The 20,262-nt window shown below is 45.4% G+C and overlaps 1 protein-coding gene across 4 annotated transcripts in view; it reads left to right on the top strand.

The window, feature by feature from the left end:
* atp11b (ATPase phospholipid transporting 11B) overlaps positions 1-20,262 on the top strand; it is a 38,179-nt gene that overhangs the window by 2,189 nt on the left and 15,728 nt on the right. For all 4 annotated transcript variants that reach the window (XM_076277917.1, XM_076277916.1, XM_076277918.1 and 1 more), the window contains exons 2-20: positions 4,288-4,404; positions 4,545-4,634; positions 5,262-5,342; positions 7,489-7,596; positions 8,018-8,146; positions 9,042-9,145; positions 9,367-9,414; positions 9,901-9,965; positions 10,079-10,160; positions 10,277-10,427; positions 10,842-11,039; positions 11,386-11,544; positions 11,881-12,053; positions 12,167-12,235; positions 12,318-12,391; positions 12,648-12,751; positions 13,966-14,147; positions 17,337-17,540; positions 19,790-19,943. In XM_076277917.1, the coding sequence (XP_076134032.1) occupies positions 4,288-4,404; positions 4,545-4,634; positions 5,262-5,342; positions 7,489-7,596; positions 8,018-8,146; positions 9,042-9,145; positions 9,367-9,414; positions 9,901-9,965; positions 10,079-10,160; positions 10,277-10,427; positions 10,842-11,039; positions 11,386-11,544; positions 11,881-12,053; positions 12,167-12,235; positions 12,318-12,391; positions 12,648-12,751; positions 13,966-14,147; positions 17,337-17,540; positions 19,790-19,943 (2,292 nt within the window). The remainder of the gene's footprint in view (positions 1-4,287; positions 4,405-4,544; positions 4,635-5,261; positions 5,343-7,488; positions 7,597-8,017; positions 8,147-9,041; positions 9,146-9,366; positions 9,415-9,900; positions 9,966-10,078; positions 10,161-10,276; positions 10,428-10,841; positions 11,040-11,385; positions 11,545-11,880; positions 12,054-12,166; positions 12,236-12,317; positions 12,392-12,647; positions 12,752-13,965; positions 14,148-17,336; positions 17,541-19,789; positions 19,944-20,262) is intronic.

Here is a 20,262-nt window from a genome sequence, read left to right as displayed (position 1 = left end):
CTCATGTGCTCATTACTGGAGTCACTAGCTGGATAGCCGTGTTTGCTGCTGTTACATTCTCTGCATACATGCATCTAACATCATTGTTTTGAGGTATTGGAACGGGAAATCCAATAAATATCTTGCATGTCAGGGTAATATCATCACAAGTAGTATTTTGTGAACCTATGTGTATCAGCATGCCAACATTCTAAAGATAGTCAGTTAAATATTGTAGAGATCAGCAGTGTGTTATGTTTTTACAGAAGCAACTCACTATAACAATTGAATGTCAAACAACAGTGTGATTGATCATTCCTTACAATGTCAAAGTCTAGTTCAGCCTTCCTCTCTTCCTTAAAGATTGTATGCAATTATGAGAAGCCCTACAGGAGGAAGCATCCCATTACGAAGCCTCGCCAAGCCAAGCATACAGGCAGTCTGGCAAAAAAGTGATCTGAAACAATCTCCCATTTGGATGTTTGGGTTGCACCAAGAGGTCGCACACATGGTCGTTTTCCACATGGACTTTGGAGGGACATGGAATACGTTCTGCATTCTGTTGTATTGCCGTCAGTATGCTGTGATATATCCTGTCAATCGGACTGATAATAAGTGCACTGTTTTTCAGCGCGCAAGAGCGAGAGAACTACTCAGTTGTGCTCTCTCTGTTCTTCTGTGGTTGTCCCTGTGACATCCTTCATTCATCATATAGCAATTTAGCTCAAGTGTACTCTGATAAAGCTGGGAATAATCTCTCTCTACGTATAGAATTTGTTATTGCACGGTACCCCAGTGTTCTTCACCTGCAGTACATGGAGTGCAGCCAGCTTTCTTAGCCCACATCTTCCTCGCATATAGAATCAGCCTGACCCGAAAAGACCCCTCTCATTTGATGTTATGAAGGGTCATCGCCGGTCAGCAGCAGCCTTGTTGAAATTGTTCCATTCATATACAAGAGGCCTTGCTTGATGTCAGAGTAATCTTGAACCGTAGAGTTGCAGCGATAACTGCCCATGAGATGAGTGATTGACAGGTGCTTCTCACCTACACTGACCCAGGTCCTCCATCCACAGGCTAGAATGCTGAACTTGTTTAAACCAAGAGCATGGCCTTTACAAATTTGATGGTGGTTATTCCATCAGTTGGCTGCTGGTACCCGCCTGGGTTATCATCCCCACTTCATTAGCTCCCCACAGATGATGAGCCACTGGCGGCGAAGGCTTTCAGACAGACACTGCGTCTGGGAAATGAAGGTTTAATAAGGGATGCTCTGCCCAAGTAGGAGACCGATTCCATCCATCATAATGATGGCTGTCTCCAGAGAGCCAAGCATTATACACATTCAGGGTTCCTGCCAACACACAAACATACCATCACACACATACACATACTTTAAAACTTTTTCCACACTCCTTGAAGCACTCTGATATACACACTGTATGCAGTCAGTACCTAGTACACCCAAACAAACCCGCAGTCAGTGATTTATTTAGCTGAAGGGAAAATGGATGCCATATTCATGGCTCAGATATTGAATTGTGAGTGTGGTCAAAGGAAAGACAGAAACTGATTAAGGCTCATGCACCATGTTGTTAACCCCTCCTAACACAGCGCATTTACTGTATGGTTGACATGAGGCACTTAGTGATGACCCTTTACCAGTATTGAAAATGGGATTTGTGGCCCAATTTGTCTTTCCAGAGTGAGGCCATAGGCTCTAAAACAATAAACTTCTGAAAGATAGGCAAACACAGTATTACAAACACATACATGGGGGAAATTCAACTTTTTGATGAATTTGGTTTCTGTGAAATAACACTCATCGTTGTTGGTGTGTGTGTGTGTGTGTGTGTGTGTGTGTTTTGAAAGTGGTCTATGAGTGGCTGTCCACTAAGCACATGGTGATTTGCTTCAGACGTCCAGCCCTGAGGAATGGAAAGTGACTCTGTCTGCACCAGTGGACCTCTCATTAATTGGCTGTTTTTAATTAGCCCTTCCTGTCTCTTTGTTGGCCTGATTTATTACATCCCATTTTAATTCATTATCTAGTTAATGCTCCCGGACCAGTTCATCCCCTCAAGCTGCTCTCCGGGCCTTAATGGAGCAGAAATGGATGTGCATTTCAGGCTTTGCAGGGTGTGTGCGTGTGTGTACCTGTGTGTTTGTCTGTGAGGGAGAACCAGATCAGCCAGCCGTGTAGGCTAGCGAGGTGAGTGGCTTTGTAATGTAAAACAAAGAGACAGTGGCGAGACCTGGTTTACATGCATCATGAATTAAAGAAAGGCTACCAGAGCAACTTTTCAATAGGAGCTGAGCTGCCTGCAAAAGTTTGAAAAGGAAAACCAAAAAACCCAAAAGTGATGTGGTTAAAAAGCAAAGTCACAGTCACAGCACACAAAAGGTGGTGACCATAATTTTACTCACGGCCGGGCCATGCATTTCCTCTTACGCTACATTCATTTCGCAAGGTCTGCCAGTAAGAGTGTAATCATGTCCTGAGAAAAAAAGAGCAGTTATATCCTGACTGTTTCTTGTGAGACACAGGACACACTTCTCACATTTCTTCGGTTCGCTCTCATTTGCACTGTGGTGCCAAAAGGGCATTTTGCTCATTTTGGAGTGAGTATGAAAGGAAAGGTATGTGGCTGAGCAGCTCTGTGTATGTCTATGTGCGTTTTTGTTTGTTTGAAGCATACACCACGGCTTGTATGCAGCAGCACCGTCGTGTGTACAGTGCAAACAGAAATGTCTAGCGAGGCCTGACTGTAATTGAATGCATGTGTTGCCATTGGGTCTAGATGACGTGGCCGACTCTACACTTTTTTTTTCCATAGCCGTGGAGGAGGCCGCTCTGTCACCGCTGAGTCCCACAACAGCCAATGCACTCAGCTCCTGCTCCTCTGCCTTTTCTTTAGCATAATGTGGTTAACCTAAGGGCTGTTGTACAGTCATCTATACATTACAGAGGCTGAAACGGCTACAAGATGTAATGTAAGATAAGTGGAGAGAAGTGGTATTGGGACTTGATCTGATTAAGCTCAGGCACATGACGCTGGCTACACTGGCTTACAGTTCAGGTTGCATTTATTTTATTCTCATCTACCATGTCACAAAATGTCAGCTGGACATACATGTACTGTAAGTGTGTTAGATTCAGAAGGGCTTGGTTTACATTTAGAATGATATATTATACCAAGTACATAATGAAAGATACTTTATCTAGTTTAGCTTTTTAATGAGGAAAACAAGTGTAACCTTTGAAAATGTTTTTATTGGATAATAAAAAAAAAACGACAGCATCAGTTGCCACTCTGGTGATGTAGTTGTCAGTTTATTTCAGCACTTCCTGTTTCCCATAAAGTGATCATATCTCAATGAAGCTATCTCATCTTCAGGGCATTATGCAAGTACATGGAAGTGCCTGGCTTTATCCAAATGTTGTAATGGTAAAATAGACATGTACACTGCAGTGCATAGCTCCTTTGTTCTGGGGTTTGTCCCCCGTCTGCAGTCTTTGCCCTAACACCACAGCGGCTTCATGGGGATGGCAGTGAGCTCTGTCTTGTTGGATTTGTCAGGCAGGTGTCAGGCCGGATTCCTGGGCTGGGTTTCTGCCTCAGTGCTTTGTGAAGTTGGCACCCCCAGATCACAACATTTGCTCCTGTGTAGAACAGCGGTGTGCGCTTCCCCAGCTGGCCCTGCTGACGGTCATTTGCGCTGATGTCTCTCGGCGCCCCTGTAGCGTGTGATTTGGTCAGGATCGGTCTCCGTCCTCACACATCCTCCTCCCATTAAACACTGATAGTAAGCCGAGAGCTCCTCTGAGAGCTCTCATTGAGATGTCTCGTGCCAGGCGCCGTGTGCCGCATTGGTAATTTCACAGACGCTTGAAATTTGCATGGCCACTGCAGATAGAAATAGCCCTCTCCCCCTAATAAGACAACAACACGCGATCCAGCGAGCATACAGTAGCCTTGCCATATTGTTTAGAAAACCACAAATCCTTCTGTTTGTGGACAAATAAATGGTTAGCGCCACCGGTCCTTTCCTGGGTTGGATTGACTTCCACTCTGATCTCACCTTCTTCCTTTCCTTTCTCTCTGGTTCTGTCTCCTTCTATTCTGTTGCTGTATGCAGTATCATTCAAATGTCTTTAGTATTTACCCTGTGCTCTCTCTCTCTCTCTCTCTTTCTTTCTTTCTTTCTTTCTTTCTTTCTTTCTTTCTTTCTTTCTCTCTCTCTCTCTCTCTCTCTCTCTCTCTCTCTCTCTCTCTCTCTCTCTCTCTCTCTCTCTCTCTCCTGCAGGGCTTTGACCCTCCCCATCAGAGCGACACCAGGACGGTGTACATCGCCAACCGCTTTCCCCAACATGGCCATTATATCCCTCAGCGCTTCGCTGACAACCGCATCATATCCTCCAAGGTAAGGTTGCAGCACCTCACTGGGCCACGGCCTCCCTCCCATCAGCACTCCCACAGTAGTTGAACATAGCCTGGACTGGTGTGTCCAATGTTGGGCAGGACTAATGCTGGTCTTTCTCTCTCACCCTGGGGTCCCTACAGTACACCATCTGGAACTTTGTGCCCAAGAACCTGTTTGAGCAGTTCAGAAGGATAGCCAACTTTTACTTTCTCATCATCTTCCTCGTGCAGGTGAGAGGCCTGTTTGTCTTTTACCTCCATCCTCCTATCTCTGCGCTCTCATCATCGTCTTTCACTTACTCTATCCCTTGTTCTCGCTCATGTCCTCCCACATTTTCTCTGTTTCCCTTTCTCCCCTCTCTCTCACCCTCTCCCTCTCTGGCTGTCTCTCTCTGGGCTAACTGTTGCTTGATGCAGCGCGTGACTTCATGTTTGTGTGTGTGTATGTGTGTGTGTGGGCGAGGCGATGGCAGCCAGGGTTGCCGTTGTTTTTCTTGAGCGCGCCAAGCCCTCAAGGAGTCCAATGGAGCTGCTCTGCTTGAGTGATGCGTCAGGGAGCCCACTGAGCGCGTTCGTCTCAGTGCTCACAAAGCATTAAGCTCTTTCTAACCCCCATCTTCCTCCTCTTCCTCCTCTTCCTCCTCTCCTCCTCCTCCACCTCTCCAGTGTCACCATGGCCGCATACTGCAGTCTCCTCTGAGCTTTGTGTTCCACTATGCAAATGTGTGTGTGTGGGGGGGGGGGGGTCACTCTGTGTGAGTGTTTGGTGCAGTTATGCAATATGGATTCATTAATAATTTGGTTACACCCGTTCCTAAATCTTGGCAAGCTAAGTACATTTTCTTTCTTGTTTCTCAGCTAATGATTGATACACCCACTTCTCCAGTAACAAGTGGACTTCCTCTATTCTTTGTCATCACAGTAACAGCCATCAAGCAGGTGAGGTGCTCTCAGTGAGCTGCTCCGGTTTCCAGCTATGGCAGGAACTCCGTGAATGCATTGCCATGATTCCCAAAAGAAAGTGTAATAGTGAAGCAACTTATTTATTGAAGTTACATTAGCACAGCTCAGTCTCCAGCACATTATTTGCAAGGCTGCCTCTCGGCAAAGTAGACATTAAACCAGGATTAGAGCTCTGGTTGTTCTGAATGTTAAAAAGGCACAGACACTGCTATGGTGTGGGGATTGTATTCAAATGTGCAGTATTCAAACGTGTGTGTGACCCAGTGAAAACAAATCCACTGGGCTAAGTTGGATCATTTCAATAAAGTAAGTGACTAGTCAGTCAGAAGAGATTTGATTAAGAAATGATTGCCAGTGTTTCCTCTATGTTGATTTTAGCATGGTGGCCCGCCACGGTAAAATGAATGCTGCCATGGTATCAGAAGCAGGGCAGACTCACAATGTAGTTGTGGTTGCCTTTTAAATAATCCAGTGAGTATCTCCCCCGCTGGCTGCCGCTCACATTGCAATCTGACAATAAGTAAAACTAGTCAGAGGTTATTATGGCCAGTCCAGTTTTACTTCACATATCACATACTGTATTGATGTAGCCTATTTAATGATGTAGCCTATTTAAAACATTAACTTTCTTGCCAGTGCTTCCTCTTCATTTTGTAGTGGTACCACTACTTCAGAATTAGGGCAGACGCACATTATTTTCCGGACACATAGTTAAATGCGCTCCGCTGGCTGTAGAAAGTTGCAGTTTAACAATAAACAGCAATGCTAATCTGAGGTACCTGTCTAGTTTTATTCCATAAATATATTGTTTTTATAGAAATTAGTGGCATGCACTATCAAGAGCTTCCATGTGCTGTTTGTCAACATCACAAAAACAACTTGGTGGAAAGGTGTAGCACAGGCTAAGGAAAACCCATTCTTTTCTGGAGCTGATCGTATTCAAAGGATTTCCAATATCGTAGCCTATTAGCTCGCAACAACAGCGAAAATGAAACATGAAGAGTGGATGTCTCCCCGCGGTGACTCTGTTATTAGATGCTCAATCACTCAATCGCGATTCGATGCAGGCAAAAAACCGTCTTGTAGTAACGAAGGTAAGCAATTTTGCAAATGTGGGGACGGCACAAAACTTGGCTTAAACAGTCATAAACATTTTGTATGCACTTGCGGTGATGGCCTGGTAATGTGAATAGTGGACTATAACCAAAGAAACCAAATTTGATTTGCACCAAATAAAAGCTTTGTTGTGGGTTGTGTTTCTACAACATGCACAAAACGTTCAAGCAGTGGCTTGTGGTTTAATGCATGGGTTAACGTGACATGAGTCAGACAGAAGATGGGCCTGTCTTTAGTTCCTGAATCCTGTTCCTCTCAAGGCACGTTAAATGGTGTGATTAGCAACTAGAATAAAAAAAAATCCCCGGTGACACCCCGTGTTATTATTGTTATGGTATAGGTTCAAATTAAGCTATAGGCTATAGATCCTATGAGTCCTATGAGCAAATTAAGCTATAGGCTATAGATCCTATGAGTCCTATGAGGAAATTAAGCTAAAGGCTATAGATCCTATGAGTCCTATGAGCAAATTAAGCTATAGGCTATAGATCCTATGAGTCCTATGAGCAAATTAATCTATAGGCTATAGATCCTATGAGTCCTATGAGGAAATTAAGCTATAGGCTATAGATCCTATGAGTCTAAGCCATAGTAAAAAAAGGCTAATTAGTCAAAGAGTTGTGTAAATAGAGGTTAAGAAAGATATTATATTCTAATGAAATGCCAGTTTTTTTCATATTGTAGCCTTATGTAACCTTCTGATATTTAGTGTGACTGGTGGGCGGGGGGTAGGGGTACAGATGGCCTGGCTGCCCCCACTGCTAAAAAAATAAATCTAGAGGAAACACTGATTGCATAGCCAGTTAGTCAAGATTCTAGCTGTGTACAATGGCATTTGTGCCATGGACCTTGGAATGTAAGAGCACAATGGTGTGGACCCATAGGCACAGCAGAGACAATGAGGACGAGAGGGTGGTTCAGTAGGATGCTGGTTCTGCCACTCCCGGCTGAACACTCCTGCGCTCTGAGACACTCACTGCACACTAACTCTTGGCTGCACCTGCAGGGGTATGAGGACTGGCTGCGGCATAAAGCGGACAACGAGGTCAACGGGGCTCCGGTGTTTGTGGTCCGCAGCGGCAGCCTCGTGCAGACGCGCTCCAAAAACATCCGAGTAAGACGCTCCCACCATCTGTACGAGTATCGGTTGTGTGTGTTATTGGGAGGACGCATCAGAGCAAGGCACACACAGCTGTGATGTTGCTCTGCCTGTGGTCCTGGTGGCTGTGAAGTGACAAGTCAAGCAGAACTAAATCGAGACGCTGCTTGGTCTGTCACCTCGATTCTTTGAGAATCCATCAGCTGTCATCATTTTCCAGGGCTGTTTTGAACCTTTTTTTTTTTTTGAAAGTTGAGACCAAACATTTCAGTCCTTTTTACAATATTTTATAATACATGTTATAATATTTGATAGTTTATAATATTTGAAAATAATTTTAGCCCCTTTGAGTCCCCAAATATGGGAGGGTTTGATAATTATCAACTGAACTGTGCAAAGTGTAGAGTAGAGATGATGCCTTATTTCTGTCCTGCAGGTTGGGGACATAGTGAGAGTAGCCAAAGATGAGACATTCCCGGCGGACCTGGTGTTGTTGTCGTCGGACCGAGCGGAGGGCACCTGCCACATCACCACGGCCAGCTTGGATGGGGAGACCAATCTGAAGGTGGGGCTCCCTCTTCATCTCCTTCAGTCCCTCCGCTGGGCTGAGCAGCTCTGAGGCTCCGCTGGGGATGTGAGCGGAGCCGTAATGGGCCGTCTCCAAGCTGGTGGATCTGTTACGTCTCACTACACGCGGCGTCAAGGGATTGCTTCTCGCCCAGGGCTGGATATATCTAATTATTTGTTTCTAATCAAGTCATGAGAGACAGTTAATTATATATTTATGGTGTTGTTTTGAGGCTTGGAGTCAGACAGGGTGGTTTTGGTTTTGAGTTGGTTTTTGGAGCAGTTTCAAGATCTTTAATGGATGAGCAGATTCTCTTAAGCGCATTTCCACATATAGAGCACTTGTTGTTTATTGAGTAGATAGGGGGTCTGATGAACTTAAAATAGCCCACTATATACACGGATGGTTTATGTCTTTGTATCTTTTGCCCACCTAACAGATCTTAGAGTGTCCTCTGTTTAGCTAGTCAATATATCGCTAAATAAGCCGTGTAAGATGTCTAAAGGCAGTTGTTTCCAAGGCTTGCATTTATTTACAAGATGTGTATTTGTTTGCTTCTTTGTTTAAACCTTGTTTCATATCTTCAGTGAAGCATTTCATTGGCCCAAATCCAGGATAGTAATAGGTATCAGACTCCTAGTGCATTGACTTTGTTTTGAAATTGAGTTTAAAGACCCTATCAATCATCCTCTCACTGACAACATTGTTTTAGGTGGTCTGCATTTATTAAAGTTTTTCTTTTTTTTTAAACTGACAATGCCTGTTGCAATCGTGCTCTCTTGAATTATGAATTACTCTATAGAGACAACACAGGGCTACATTGGTCTAACTTGGTGTCACCCTTAATATGTGGGTTTGTGCGTGCGTGTGTGTTTGTGTGTGTTTTCCCCAGACCCACTTTGCGGTGCCAGAGACAGCCGTATCCCAGTCGGTGTCCGGACTGGAGGCCCTGCAAGCGGTGGTGGAGTGCCAGCAGCCCGAGGCTGACCTGTACAGGTACGGCAAGCCACGGGCTCCACACAGGGCCATCCGTTATCCTGACAACTCCTTTCAGTGGCACACGCTGCCGAGGGAGCTCTCCTTCACACAGACTCACATTTCTGTGTGTCAGAATGTCGTATTTTTAGCCGAGGGGAGCGACTGTCGCCTGCCGTGGCAGTTTCTCTATTACTCACTCAACTCCAGCTCAGCACAATGTGCCTCTCTTCCTCCTCCAGGTTTGTGGGCAGAATAACGGTAACACAGCAAGGAGAGGAGATTGTAAGGTAAGACCGCTGACTTCAGCAATGTGGCTCTTGTCATTGTTTCTCAGTTCATGTGAAAGTAATCAATTACAGTTAAAAGGTCAAAGTAATGCCGCACAGATATTTTTTTCCCAATAATTTAAGTTCCTTTTGGAACAAGGCCTTGTGCCAGCCCAATGGACATTACTAGAAAAAGACTGGTACGGAGACTGGACAAAGAGAGAGAGACTGGGGCACTAATCTTTCCCTATCGTGTCCGCCAGCATTTCATTTCCCATCCAGTGAAATATTCCACTCCATGACTCAAACATAATGGCTCTCATTAATGATTCACCAGTGACTCTTGTGGCTGGAATTCCAAACCCAGATTCGGTGTGAAACGAAGGTCTCTCGGGGCTGGCGGCCATTCCGTTTAGTGCAGCTATTAAATGGGGCCAAAATTCACCTGATGTTCCGATGATCATTTCGACTACTGTCTGAATTCCAATTGTATGTTTGCTGTTTCAGACCATTAGGACCAGAAAACTTACTGCTAAGAGGAGCTCGGCTGAAAAATACCAAAGAAATATTTGGTACGGTCATTACACTGTGGTCAACATCTGACAACTACCACAACTAACTCCAGTTTGGCTGGCGAATCATGAATGGTCATTGACATAGGTCTTGTCTTTCTTGTGTCTGCTAGGTGTTGCCGTGTACACGGGCATGGAGTCCAAGATGGCGCTTAATTACAAGTGCAAATCACAGAAGCGGTCAGCAGTGGAAAAGTATGAATCGCACTCCTCGACCATTGGCCCTAAAGTGATATTAATGTCTAAGTCGATTCTAATCAGCATGTTTTTTGTCCCCTTTCCCTCCATGTCTCTGTTGCGTGTGGTCACAGATCCATGAACACATTTCTCATCATCTATTTGGGAATCCTACTGTTCGAGGCCATCCTCAGCACCATCCTCAAGTATGCCTGGCAAGCTGAGGACAAGTGGAACGAGCCCTTCTACAACCAGAAGACTGACCTGGAGAGAAACAGCAGCCAGGTCTCTTCATTTAGTTCAAGTCTGTTTTTATTTCCTCAGTGTTAAACGGTCACGTCATCAACCACTTCCTCTTCTGTTTTGAATAAAGCCATTTCTCTTCTTCCTGGTCGGGGATGTTGGGGAGGAGCACATTTTTTTTCCCTGTGGAGAATCTCCAAGCCCTTCTGGCTGTGTATTGCACATCCTCAAGAGAGTGTTGCGCATATGACTCTAAATATTGTGACAGGCCATAAGAGAAAATGCCTCCCTCACTCAGAGTATTGCTTGGAAGCCTGACATCTCCCATCACTCAGAAAGAAAAGTGCTGCCCTCACACTTCCACTCCTGTTTGCAATGGTTGTTGTCAAGGTGATGGTCTTGTTTGTTTGTTTGTTTGCTTGTTTATAAATACATTTTATTGTTTTAACCTTTCAGATTCTGAAGTTCATTTCGGATTTCCTGGCGTTCCTTGTGTTGTACAATTTCATCATCCCAATATCACTGTATGTCACTGTGGAGATGCAGAAGTTCCTGGGCTCATTTTTCATTGGCTGGGATTTGGATTTGTACCATGAGGAGAGTGACGAGAAGGCGCAAGTCAATACCTCAGACCTCAACGAGGAGCTTGGACAGGTGTGTGTGTGTGTGTGTGTGTGTGTGTGTGTGTGTGTGTGTGTGTGTGTGTGTGTTTAGAGCATGCAAGTCTGAATATTATGCATCACACAAAAAAAAGGCACAATGACAAAGTGGTCAAGACAATGTGGCTTTGCTAGTCAAGCAAATGGCTTCTAATATGATCACCTTTTATAGCAATCTAGGCAGCATTCCCTGAAATCAATTGGTTGTGTAAAGCTCTCACCCCCCCTTGCTTAAAGTCCCTTTCTTGGTCAGGCTGCTATTGATTGCTGTGTTTTTGTAAGCATCAGATGTCCTTGTGAGTGCGTAACTCTAAAGGTGAGATCCCCACATTGTGCCCCAGGTGGAATACGTGTTCACGGACAAAACTGGAACGCTTACTGAAAACGAGATGCAGTTCCGAGAATGCTCCATTAATGGGATCAAATACCAGGAGATCAACGGCAAGCTCATCCCAGAGGGAGTGACGGACGACTCACCAGACGGCTCCATCCCTCATCTGGTAAACACACACAGACACACAGACACACAGACACAGACATTGTTACCCATACCAGTGGATAGCACTCTCCCTGTAGAAAGAGATTTAATTTCCAGACCCAGTATTTGCCTGTATAATATTTACATTATTAGTTGATAGGGGTGTATTCACTGTAATTGTTGTTTGAAGGCACTTCTGCTCACATATTGACATTGGTGCTGAATAAAAAGTATGGCATTACATCTGGCACTAGGAGTGTCTCTTAGAGGAGTTCCATGTAAGAGGAAAAGCATCATGTTTCCAGATGGTTGCTTTGTCTATTGTGTTTGTTAAATTCTTGTTTGTTTACGCACCCAGATCCGTGAGGAGGAGCTGTTCCTGAAAGCAGTCTCGCTGTGCCACACGGTGCAGATCAGCTATGACCAGGCGGATGGTTTTGGCGAGCCGTTCTCCCACACTAACGGCTTCTCCCAGATGGAGTACTACGCCTCCTCACCTGATGAGAAGGCGCTGGTGGAGGCCACCAAAAGGTATAAACTCCCTTTCCCGTATATTAACGTTTGGCTTTCAGCTGCTGCCACTGTAGATTGAATTCCCTCCGTCTCTACACTTCTTCACATGACTAATGTGTTTTCCCTCCTAGGATGGGGGTGACATTTATAGGGAGCAATGGAGAATACATGGAGATTAAGACATTTGGAAAAGCTGAACGGTAAAGATGGCCTTCACATAAGAGATGATTGACTGACTGACTCATTTTGGTATTTTTGTAACTTTTGGTAACTTCTCCACAGATATAAACTGCTCCATGTTTTAGAGTTTGACGCAAACAGAAGAAGAATGAGTGTGATATTGCAGACACCCTCAGGTATGTATGCTAATGGAGACCAAACCTTCAGCCACTACCAACCGTCTGACCACAATTGTAGGATGTCTAATCTATCCCCATTTTGGGATCATTAGTGTGGCAGACAAGATCCTCTTAGCTTATTTCTGGATTTCTGGGTTTCTTCCTCTTGACTGCACATGCAGTCTATTGCCAGTAGCCCATTGAGTATACAGTATTTCAAATCCTCATCTGCTACAGCGTCTAATGATGTGTCACTCATGTCTTCCCTTGTCAGGGGAGAAAGTGCTGTTTACCAAAGGAGCGGAGTCGGCCATTCTTCCCTACATCAAGAGTGGGGAGCTGGAGAAGACCCGAGTCCACGTGGATGAGTTTGCGTTGGTAGGACATCATAACATCCGGCTATTCCGTTACGTAGGATGAGGTCTTATTTAGTAGTTTGTGTGAACGACACAACTATCTAGAGCTATTTGAGTATCCAAACTGAATGATCTACACTGTGATGCCTCTCATTTTCACAAGCTCTCACAGTACACAGACACCTAGACTCACAAAGAAGCAGTGTTCATTTAAAAACAATAGCACAACTGATAAGAGCTAGACCTTACACTCACACAGACTGAGAGATGCTGTTGTGGCTGTCTCTCTGCTCGCTTGTCAGTCTCCCACACTCAGTAGGCAGACAAGTGATGATCATTGTTCCTAATGGCCTCCCATCTCCACTGCAAATGAGCAGAATTTTGGGGGACTGTCGCATAGATGTGACAGGGTGCATTGATACCTATCCATCTGTAAAACAAACTCACTCAAAACAAACCATTTTGTGTCCTTTCTTATTAGTATAAAATAGACTACATGCCACGGAGGGCTCTTCAGCCAACCAGCATTTATTTCAGGCGGCGCGCGTCAGTAATGGCATCTTCTGTTATATTCTGCTTCTTTCATGTTGACTCTGACACAAGATATCTTGTTTATGCCAAACAGGGTAACTCTATTCAACTTTGACACACACATATATCCTCAGCATTTTAACATGCTCATTCACTAGGTGTAACACCCAACCGGGTCCGTGTAAACAGCTACGCTAAAACACTAGCAGCTACAACACAGGTGATGGTCCATCGGAAATGTTTGTGCTCGCTGAAAAGCCTTCCAGAAAGTGCGTGGCATATAGGTAATTGCTGTTATATCTGGTTTGGGCTAGACTCTCTTTGTAACATGGCTGATATTGCTGTTGACACAGTAGTACTAGCCACATGAATATCACAGGTTTCAATGGCTTTGTGAGAACATTGCAAAAGCTTCATGCACTTTATCTTATTACTGATAAAAGCTTCTGGCAACTGATTATGTATTATGTTAGTGGCCAGTGTAAATCAAAATCGCTTTACTTGATTAATGGATATGGCTTTGGCTGTAGGTCACACCACTAACTCTTGGAATACAGAGCCGTCACAGGAATGGCTGAGTTGGCACTGTGAGAATTTTAAAATGACATTAATTGTCATAATTATGCAGATGCATTCTGTGTGTGTGTGTGTGTGTGTGTGTGTGTGTGTGTGTGTGTGTGTGTGTGTGTGTGTTGTGATGAGCAGAAGGGTCTGCGGACGCTGGTGGTGGCGTGCCGGCACTTCAGTGCAGAGGAGTACAAGGATGTGGACCGGCGTCTGCACGAGGCGCGCACGGCCCTGCAGCAGCGCGAGGAGCGCCTAGCCGACGTCTTCAGCTTCATCGAGCAGGACCTGGAGCTGCTGGGAGCCACTGGCGTCGAGGACAAGTGAGTCAATCTGCCTCTCCACAGTCAGGTCACTCACCACGCATACAATAGCATGACCTTAACTGACTGTTGTCGTGTGGAAGGTGATCTGTGTCCCCTGCCCGTTCTGTTTGTCAAGAGACACTGCACATATTGCTGCACTTTACTAGTCAGATGCATTTGTCTTTGCACAATGGAGTCCTCAAGTTTACTTATGTATTACTTGAATATATAATGAAGATTATCTAAGCACTGAAGCATGGCTCATAACTTTATTGATAGTTTAAAAAAAAAAAATTATATCATTTTTTTTCATTTAATTCAAATTCATATCATTTTGAGCCTAGATATCTGAACGTTATTATTTCATGTTTATATGTTGCCTGCCAAGCTGTGGGTGTAGGGCTGGTGTAGTGTCAGTAGGGGTATTTTGTAGTTGTGTTGTGCTGTCCTCGTGTGCTCTGGGGCTTTGGGCAGTGTAATGTGTTTAGGATGTTGCTCCAGTGGACTTCAGGGCCGTTGTTGTTGTGCCGCTTCTGTGAGCCACCGCTGCCTGGACAGGAGCGACTGAGTCATGGCTCTGGCCCCAACCTCAGCGTCAGCATCGGCAGCTGCATTAATCCACTCGCCATTCCTGCAGTTTCCCTCTGTGCCATGACTCACTGATGTGTGTGTGTGTGTGTGTGGGCGGGGGTGGGGTGGTGGGGGGTGGTTCATGCGCCCGCATCTGTGCACAAGCTTGTAGAGCGTGGCATCCATTGATCAGTCACACACAGAGAAAGAGAGATAGAAAGGGTGAGATATACTGCTATTAATTAGCTCTGTTAAGTTGAAAGGGAGGATGAGATTAAAAGGGAAACTGGGAATCGTGACCGCTTCATTTAGTACGCCGCGAGCCACCAGAACATTCTCCAAAACATGAGAGAAGCTTTTACTAATCGCACTGAACGGCCTGTCACTTTGATTCGGAACGCTACGGATTCATGCTCTATTAGAACAATTATGCAATGCAACGCCAACTCGGCAGTTGCTTCACATGGCTGGAATGTCTGATCCTAACTATGGCTATCTACCATCCTTATTGGCAACTCACAGACTTCTTTGTGATTTAGATTTTGCTAGCTAAAACAGCTCCAACAGGCTGTTGTGGGGGAGGAGAGGACTTTGTGTATTTACAGTATCTATCAGAGAGCTCAGACCGAAGTAACAACTCCATTGTGTCGACTCGATTCATCCTTACCAAGCAAGAAGCAATTCCCATCTGCTGTGGTAAACTAGCTGACTTGGGCAATGTGGCCTGCCTGGACAGAGAGTAGAAAGGGGCATTTAGACATAGCTGGTAAAGTCTGAGTTAAAAGCTTGCAGGTCCAGCTCTGTGCGAGCCCCCCATCCCCCCCAGGTGTAAGACGAGTCCGGCTCTGAAAGGGGAAGAGGAGGGAGCACGACCGGAGCAGCAGCACGGAACAGCGCCGTGTCTGTGTGCACGTCTCTGTGCTCTCAGGAGGGCTTCGCTTCTTTGCTTGTGTGTGTGGGTGTGCTCATGGAGATCTGACTGTGTGTGTGTGGCACGGCCTGTGCTAGTCGTAGGTGTGTGTTTATGTCCGAGGTTTGTGTGAATGTGTTCATCATTCTGAGTGTGTGTGTGTGTGCATGTGTCTGTGAGAGTGCTCGGGGGGCACGCTCTTAGCAGAACAGTGTGGGCAGACAGACCCACACCATCTGCTTGCGCTAGCTGTCCGTGTTTAATTAATGCAGCCCTCCCTCCAGACACACACACACACACACACACACACACACACACACACACACACACACACACACATACACACACACACACCTCTTGGGCTGCCACGAAGGATCCTTCCCATGCCCCCTCCATGTCCCCCAGAAATGTTGGCCATCTTCAAAGAGCCCTGTGTATAATTGAGGACATCATTAATCTCCCACACACACCATCAGTTCTCCCCTTCCTCCCCCGTCCCTAAGCTGAACTGTTTGCGCCCCTGCTCATAAGTTAATGTGATGTTTTTATCTGCTGCTAATCTTTAAGCTGGAGGCTCCGAGAGAGGGGCCCAGAGTGCGCTGGCTGTTTCCTGTGAAGTCGCCGTGTTGAGCTGCGTGTTAAATGCTCGCCCGAGGCGTCTGGCGCTCGCCAGCTGTAGCGGTGTCAGTAATTGCAGATGTTTTTGGTATTAGTTGTGTTGCTCTTGCAGGGGGGGGGGGGAGGTGGAGGAGAGACGTCAATACTCGACTTGTCTCATTATCGAGTGTGATGGATGAATCCATTTAGTGGTTAGGCGGTGGATGATGCAAGCGTCTGACAGTCATGCTCTACAACTTTCAAGGGAAATGCATCAGAGGAATGTTGATACCATCAAGGGACAACAACAAATATTTGAAACATGCAGTAGTGCAGTGCGTGTTTTTTGATAAGCCTTCGAAGTGTATGCTGGAGTTGGCACTAGACTTGTCACGCCTTCACATACGCATTGCATTCACACTCCCTACTGTGCATCTAACTCTGTTGACAACACAACCAAGTCAAATCCGGTGAAAGGAAGCCCTGCAGAAAGGGGTGGGGACCAGCAGCAGATGGTCCATAGTTGACCTTAGAAGTCAAACATGCAATGTCCTGCTACATCTGCATATGGCTTAGAGACTGGCAAACTTGATGCATCAATGTTTATTTCTGTCTATGTTCATGTCTTTGGAGCCAGATCCACGCAGTACTTGGACCCCTTGCATGTGCTATGTGCAGGTGTACAGAGCAGTGATTGTTTGGTGAAGTGCTGTTGTAGTGTGTGTGTGTGTGTGTGTGTGTGTGTGTGTAAAGGCCAGGTGCCTTGGGGAGAGTGTCTAGAGTGACTCTCGCTTTGTTTAGTGGCATTCTTAGAAGCATGCTGAGCTGAGTATTCACCTTTTCTCTGATGAGAGGAACATGATCTCATTCAGTGTAATCCTGGCAGTTTTAATAGGGTGGTGGATTAGGAAAAGTGACCCAACTACACGCGTGCGTGCGTGCGTGTATTTTTTTTTTTGGATATTGAGCTTAATGTTATTTCATTAAATAATGTACAGTATATAGAGATAGGACACTATATTTGCCTACTTGTATATTTGTTGTTTATGTATATCCATGACTATTTGTCAGTGAGATTGTGAGTGACATACCGTGTGTGTGTGTGTGTGTGTGTGTGTGTGTGTGCGCAGGCTGCAGGAGAAGGTCCAGGAGACTATCGAGGCGCTGCGTCTGGCTGGCATCAAGGTGTGGGTGCTGACCGGCGACAAGCACGAGACAGCAGTCAGCGTCAGCCTGTCCTGCGGTCACTTCCACCGCACCATGAACATCCTGGAGCTCGTCCAGCAGAAGTCCGACAATGAGTGTGCCGAGCAACTCCGCAGACTAGCCCGCAGGTGCCTGCCTGGACACACACACACACACACACACACACACACACACACACACACACACACACACACACACACACAGTCCCTTCTGCCCATTTCTCATCCACAACCCATACAGTACCTCCACACCTCTCCCTCCATCCTCCCTGCCCTCTTTATCTTTATCTGTCACACTGTCACCTCCTCTCTCACACACACACGCACACACACACACAGTGAGAGAGAGTCTCTGTCTGCTCCCTGTGGTGCCTCCCCTCTGTGGGTCTGATTGCAGGCGTGTTAGCCAGCGGTACACTGACAGACCCACACACTCACCGCCTGGTTGTGGGATTGATTGTGACTTAGTAATGGAGAGGGTGGAGCCCTCATCCGTGTCTTGAGGGGTGGAGTGTTATTTGACATGATCCACATCTGCTGATCCACCACTCAGTCACACACACGTAAACATTACATTACATTACATTTAGCAGACACTTCTTGACCAAAGCATAAGTCACATAAGTCACTTGACCAAAGCGTAAGTCACACAAATGTACACACACAGTGCACACACCACAGCTCAGGCACCCACATACACAGAAACACTAATGCTTAGGGGTGTAAATCACGTTTCATCACGATTCAATACAATATCAATTTTGTGTGGACACTTTGACACAAAATTTGCAGCGATACAATGCGATTCAATACTGAGATCTGTTGTCGATAGGAAATTATAGATTTTGGTTCATTTTCATGTATTCAAAAATGGCAAATGTTATTATAGACCAAATACTGAATATAGACTTTGAAATGAGGTAGGCTACACAGAGTTTGTTCTTTTCCCCCCTAATATGTCCTGTCACTAGCTAGCTGCATTAGACTTTACCGTTAACATGGTTTAAACTTGTTGCAATAGAAGTGACATTTTTCATTGTGAAAGGAAACTACCCGGTTCCGTAGACCTTTGTTCCTTTTAAACCACAACAATGAGAACACTGTAACAGTGGGCTGGTCAAGCTTTCTTTAGGCTGTTAAAATTGTATTATTGTACGGTTCTGAATGATCAGTCAGATGCCCAGCCTCAGCTGAACCCAAGAGTGTTAAAACTTCCAGCTGAAGTGATTCTACTGCGGAGGTAAACTAATAAGTAGGCCAATGCAAACTGAGAAAGTTGCCTATCAATGAGTCTATATTATCTTAGCTGCTTTCAGAGCTACAGGCTACATCTACCGCTCCTTTGCTACAAAAGTTCTACCACTACTCTGGCGGCAACTAGAAGTCGAGGCAGATGTGTAAACACTCAAACGTAAGGTGTACTACAACAAGCCTGCATGCTGTCATCTACAGTTTAAGAGGGCAAAATAGAAATTTTATGTGGAGATATTGGTGCGAAAATAAACATGCATTGATGCTTAATTGAGTCGTGTTGATGCAACCGCATTGTTTGCTATTAGATCGATGCGTCGATACGTATCGCTGCATTGTTATATATCCCTACTAATGCACACAGTGGACTGGTCACTTACCCACGTAAGGAGTAGAGTGTCACTTAATATAATTTAAATCTGCTATTAAGCACACAGTCACACAGAGGAGATGACACACTGTCACACACAAGAGATGACACACATATTTACACAACACACACACACACACAACCATGTGGCTTATTGCTCTGTTCCTCTCTGTAAACACCCCCAGCTATACACATGCCCACACACACAATGGAGAAACTGGCATGATTATGTCCTGTGCTGACACATATGTGCGCACACACAGAAGACTCTGCCTGAGTGAGTGCTGCCATCACGCTCGATAGGCTGGGGATGGGGATGGGGTTCATGATGGATAAGCAGCACATACATAAAGATGCATGATGGCTGATGGCCCTGGCTGGGTAGCCATGAATCAAGGCTCGTTCTGGGTGTTCACAGGAGATGTATGGCTGTTATGTCACTGGCCTACCACAAATCAAACCATTCCACACATTGTCTTCTTGCAGGGCAGGAACATATCCTTGTTGAATTAGATTTTGTCATGAATGTATGAGATTAAATGGAAGGTTTTGCTCAGTAAGTGAGAAGTGTGTTCATTGTCCATTTTCTTTCTCTCTCTCTCTCTCTCTCTCTCTCTCTCTCTCTCTCTCTCTCTCTCTCTCTTTCTCAATCTCCTTCTCATACACATGTCACAATCTCATTTACTGACACATACTCTCTATCCATTTCTCCCCCTCTTACACACACACACACACACACACACACACACACACAAAGGATCAAAGAGGACCATGTGATCCAGCATGGGCTGGTGGTGGACGGGGCGAGTCTGTCTCTGGCTCTGCGGGGGCACGAGAAACTCTTCATGGAGGTGTGTAAAAACTGCTCCGCTGTGCTCTGCTGCAGGATGGCCCCCCTCCAGAAAGCCAAGGCAAGTAACACACACACACACACACACACACACATACACACACACACATGCATACACACACACATATACATACATACACACACACACACACACACACACACACACACACACACACACTCATTCTCATTCTCTCTCACATGCTCTAATGCTTGCAGTCACTTGATAAAAATGGCTGTTGAGCCACACGCGCGCGCACACACACACAGATGTGTCTTTATCTGACCCCCACACACTCTGTTAGCTAGTTCACATGATTCAGAGGTCTTCCTCTCTTCTCTCTTCACTTCCTCTCAAATACACCCTTTCATCAGTGACTCAC

This window comes from Alosa pseudoharengus, unplaced genomic scaffold (genome assembly GCF_046254945.1).
Source record: "Alosa pseudoharengus isolate Yale_2024_CS ecotype anadromous, Long Island Sound unplaced genomic scaffold, YU_APseudo_1.1 YU_APseudo_1.1_scf_11, whole genome shotgun sequence".
In the NCBI taxonomy this organism is placed as follows: Eukaryota; Metazoa; Chordata; class Actinopteri; order Clupeiformes; family Clupeidae; genus Alosa; species Alosa pseudoharengus.
The sequence above is the reverse complement of the archived record's forward strand: the minus strand, read 5'-3'. Positions and strand labels throughout refer to the sequence as shown.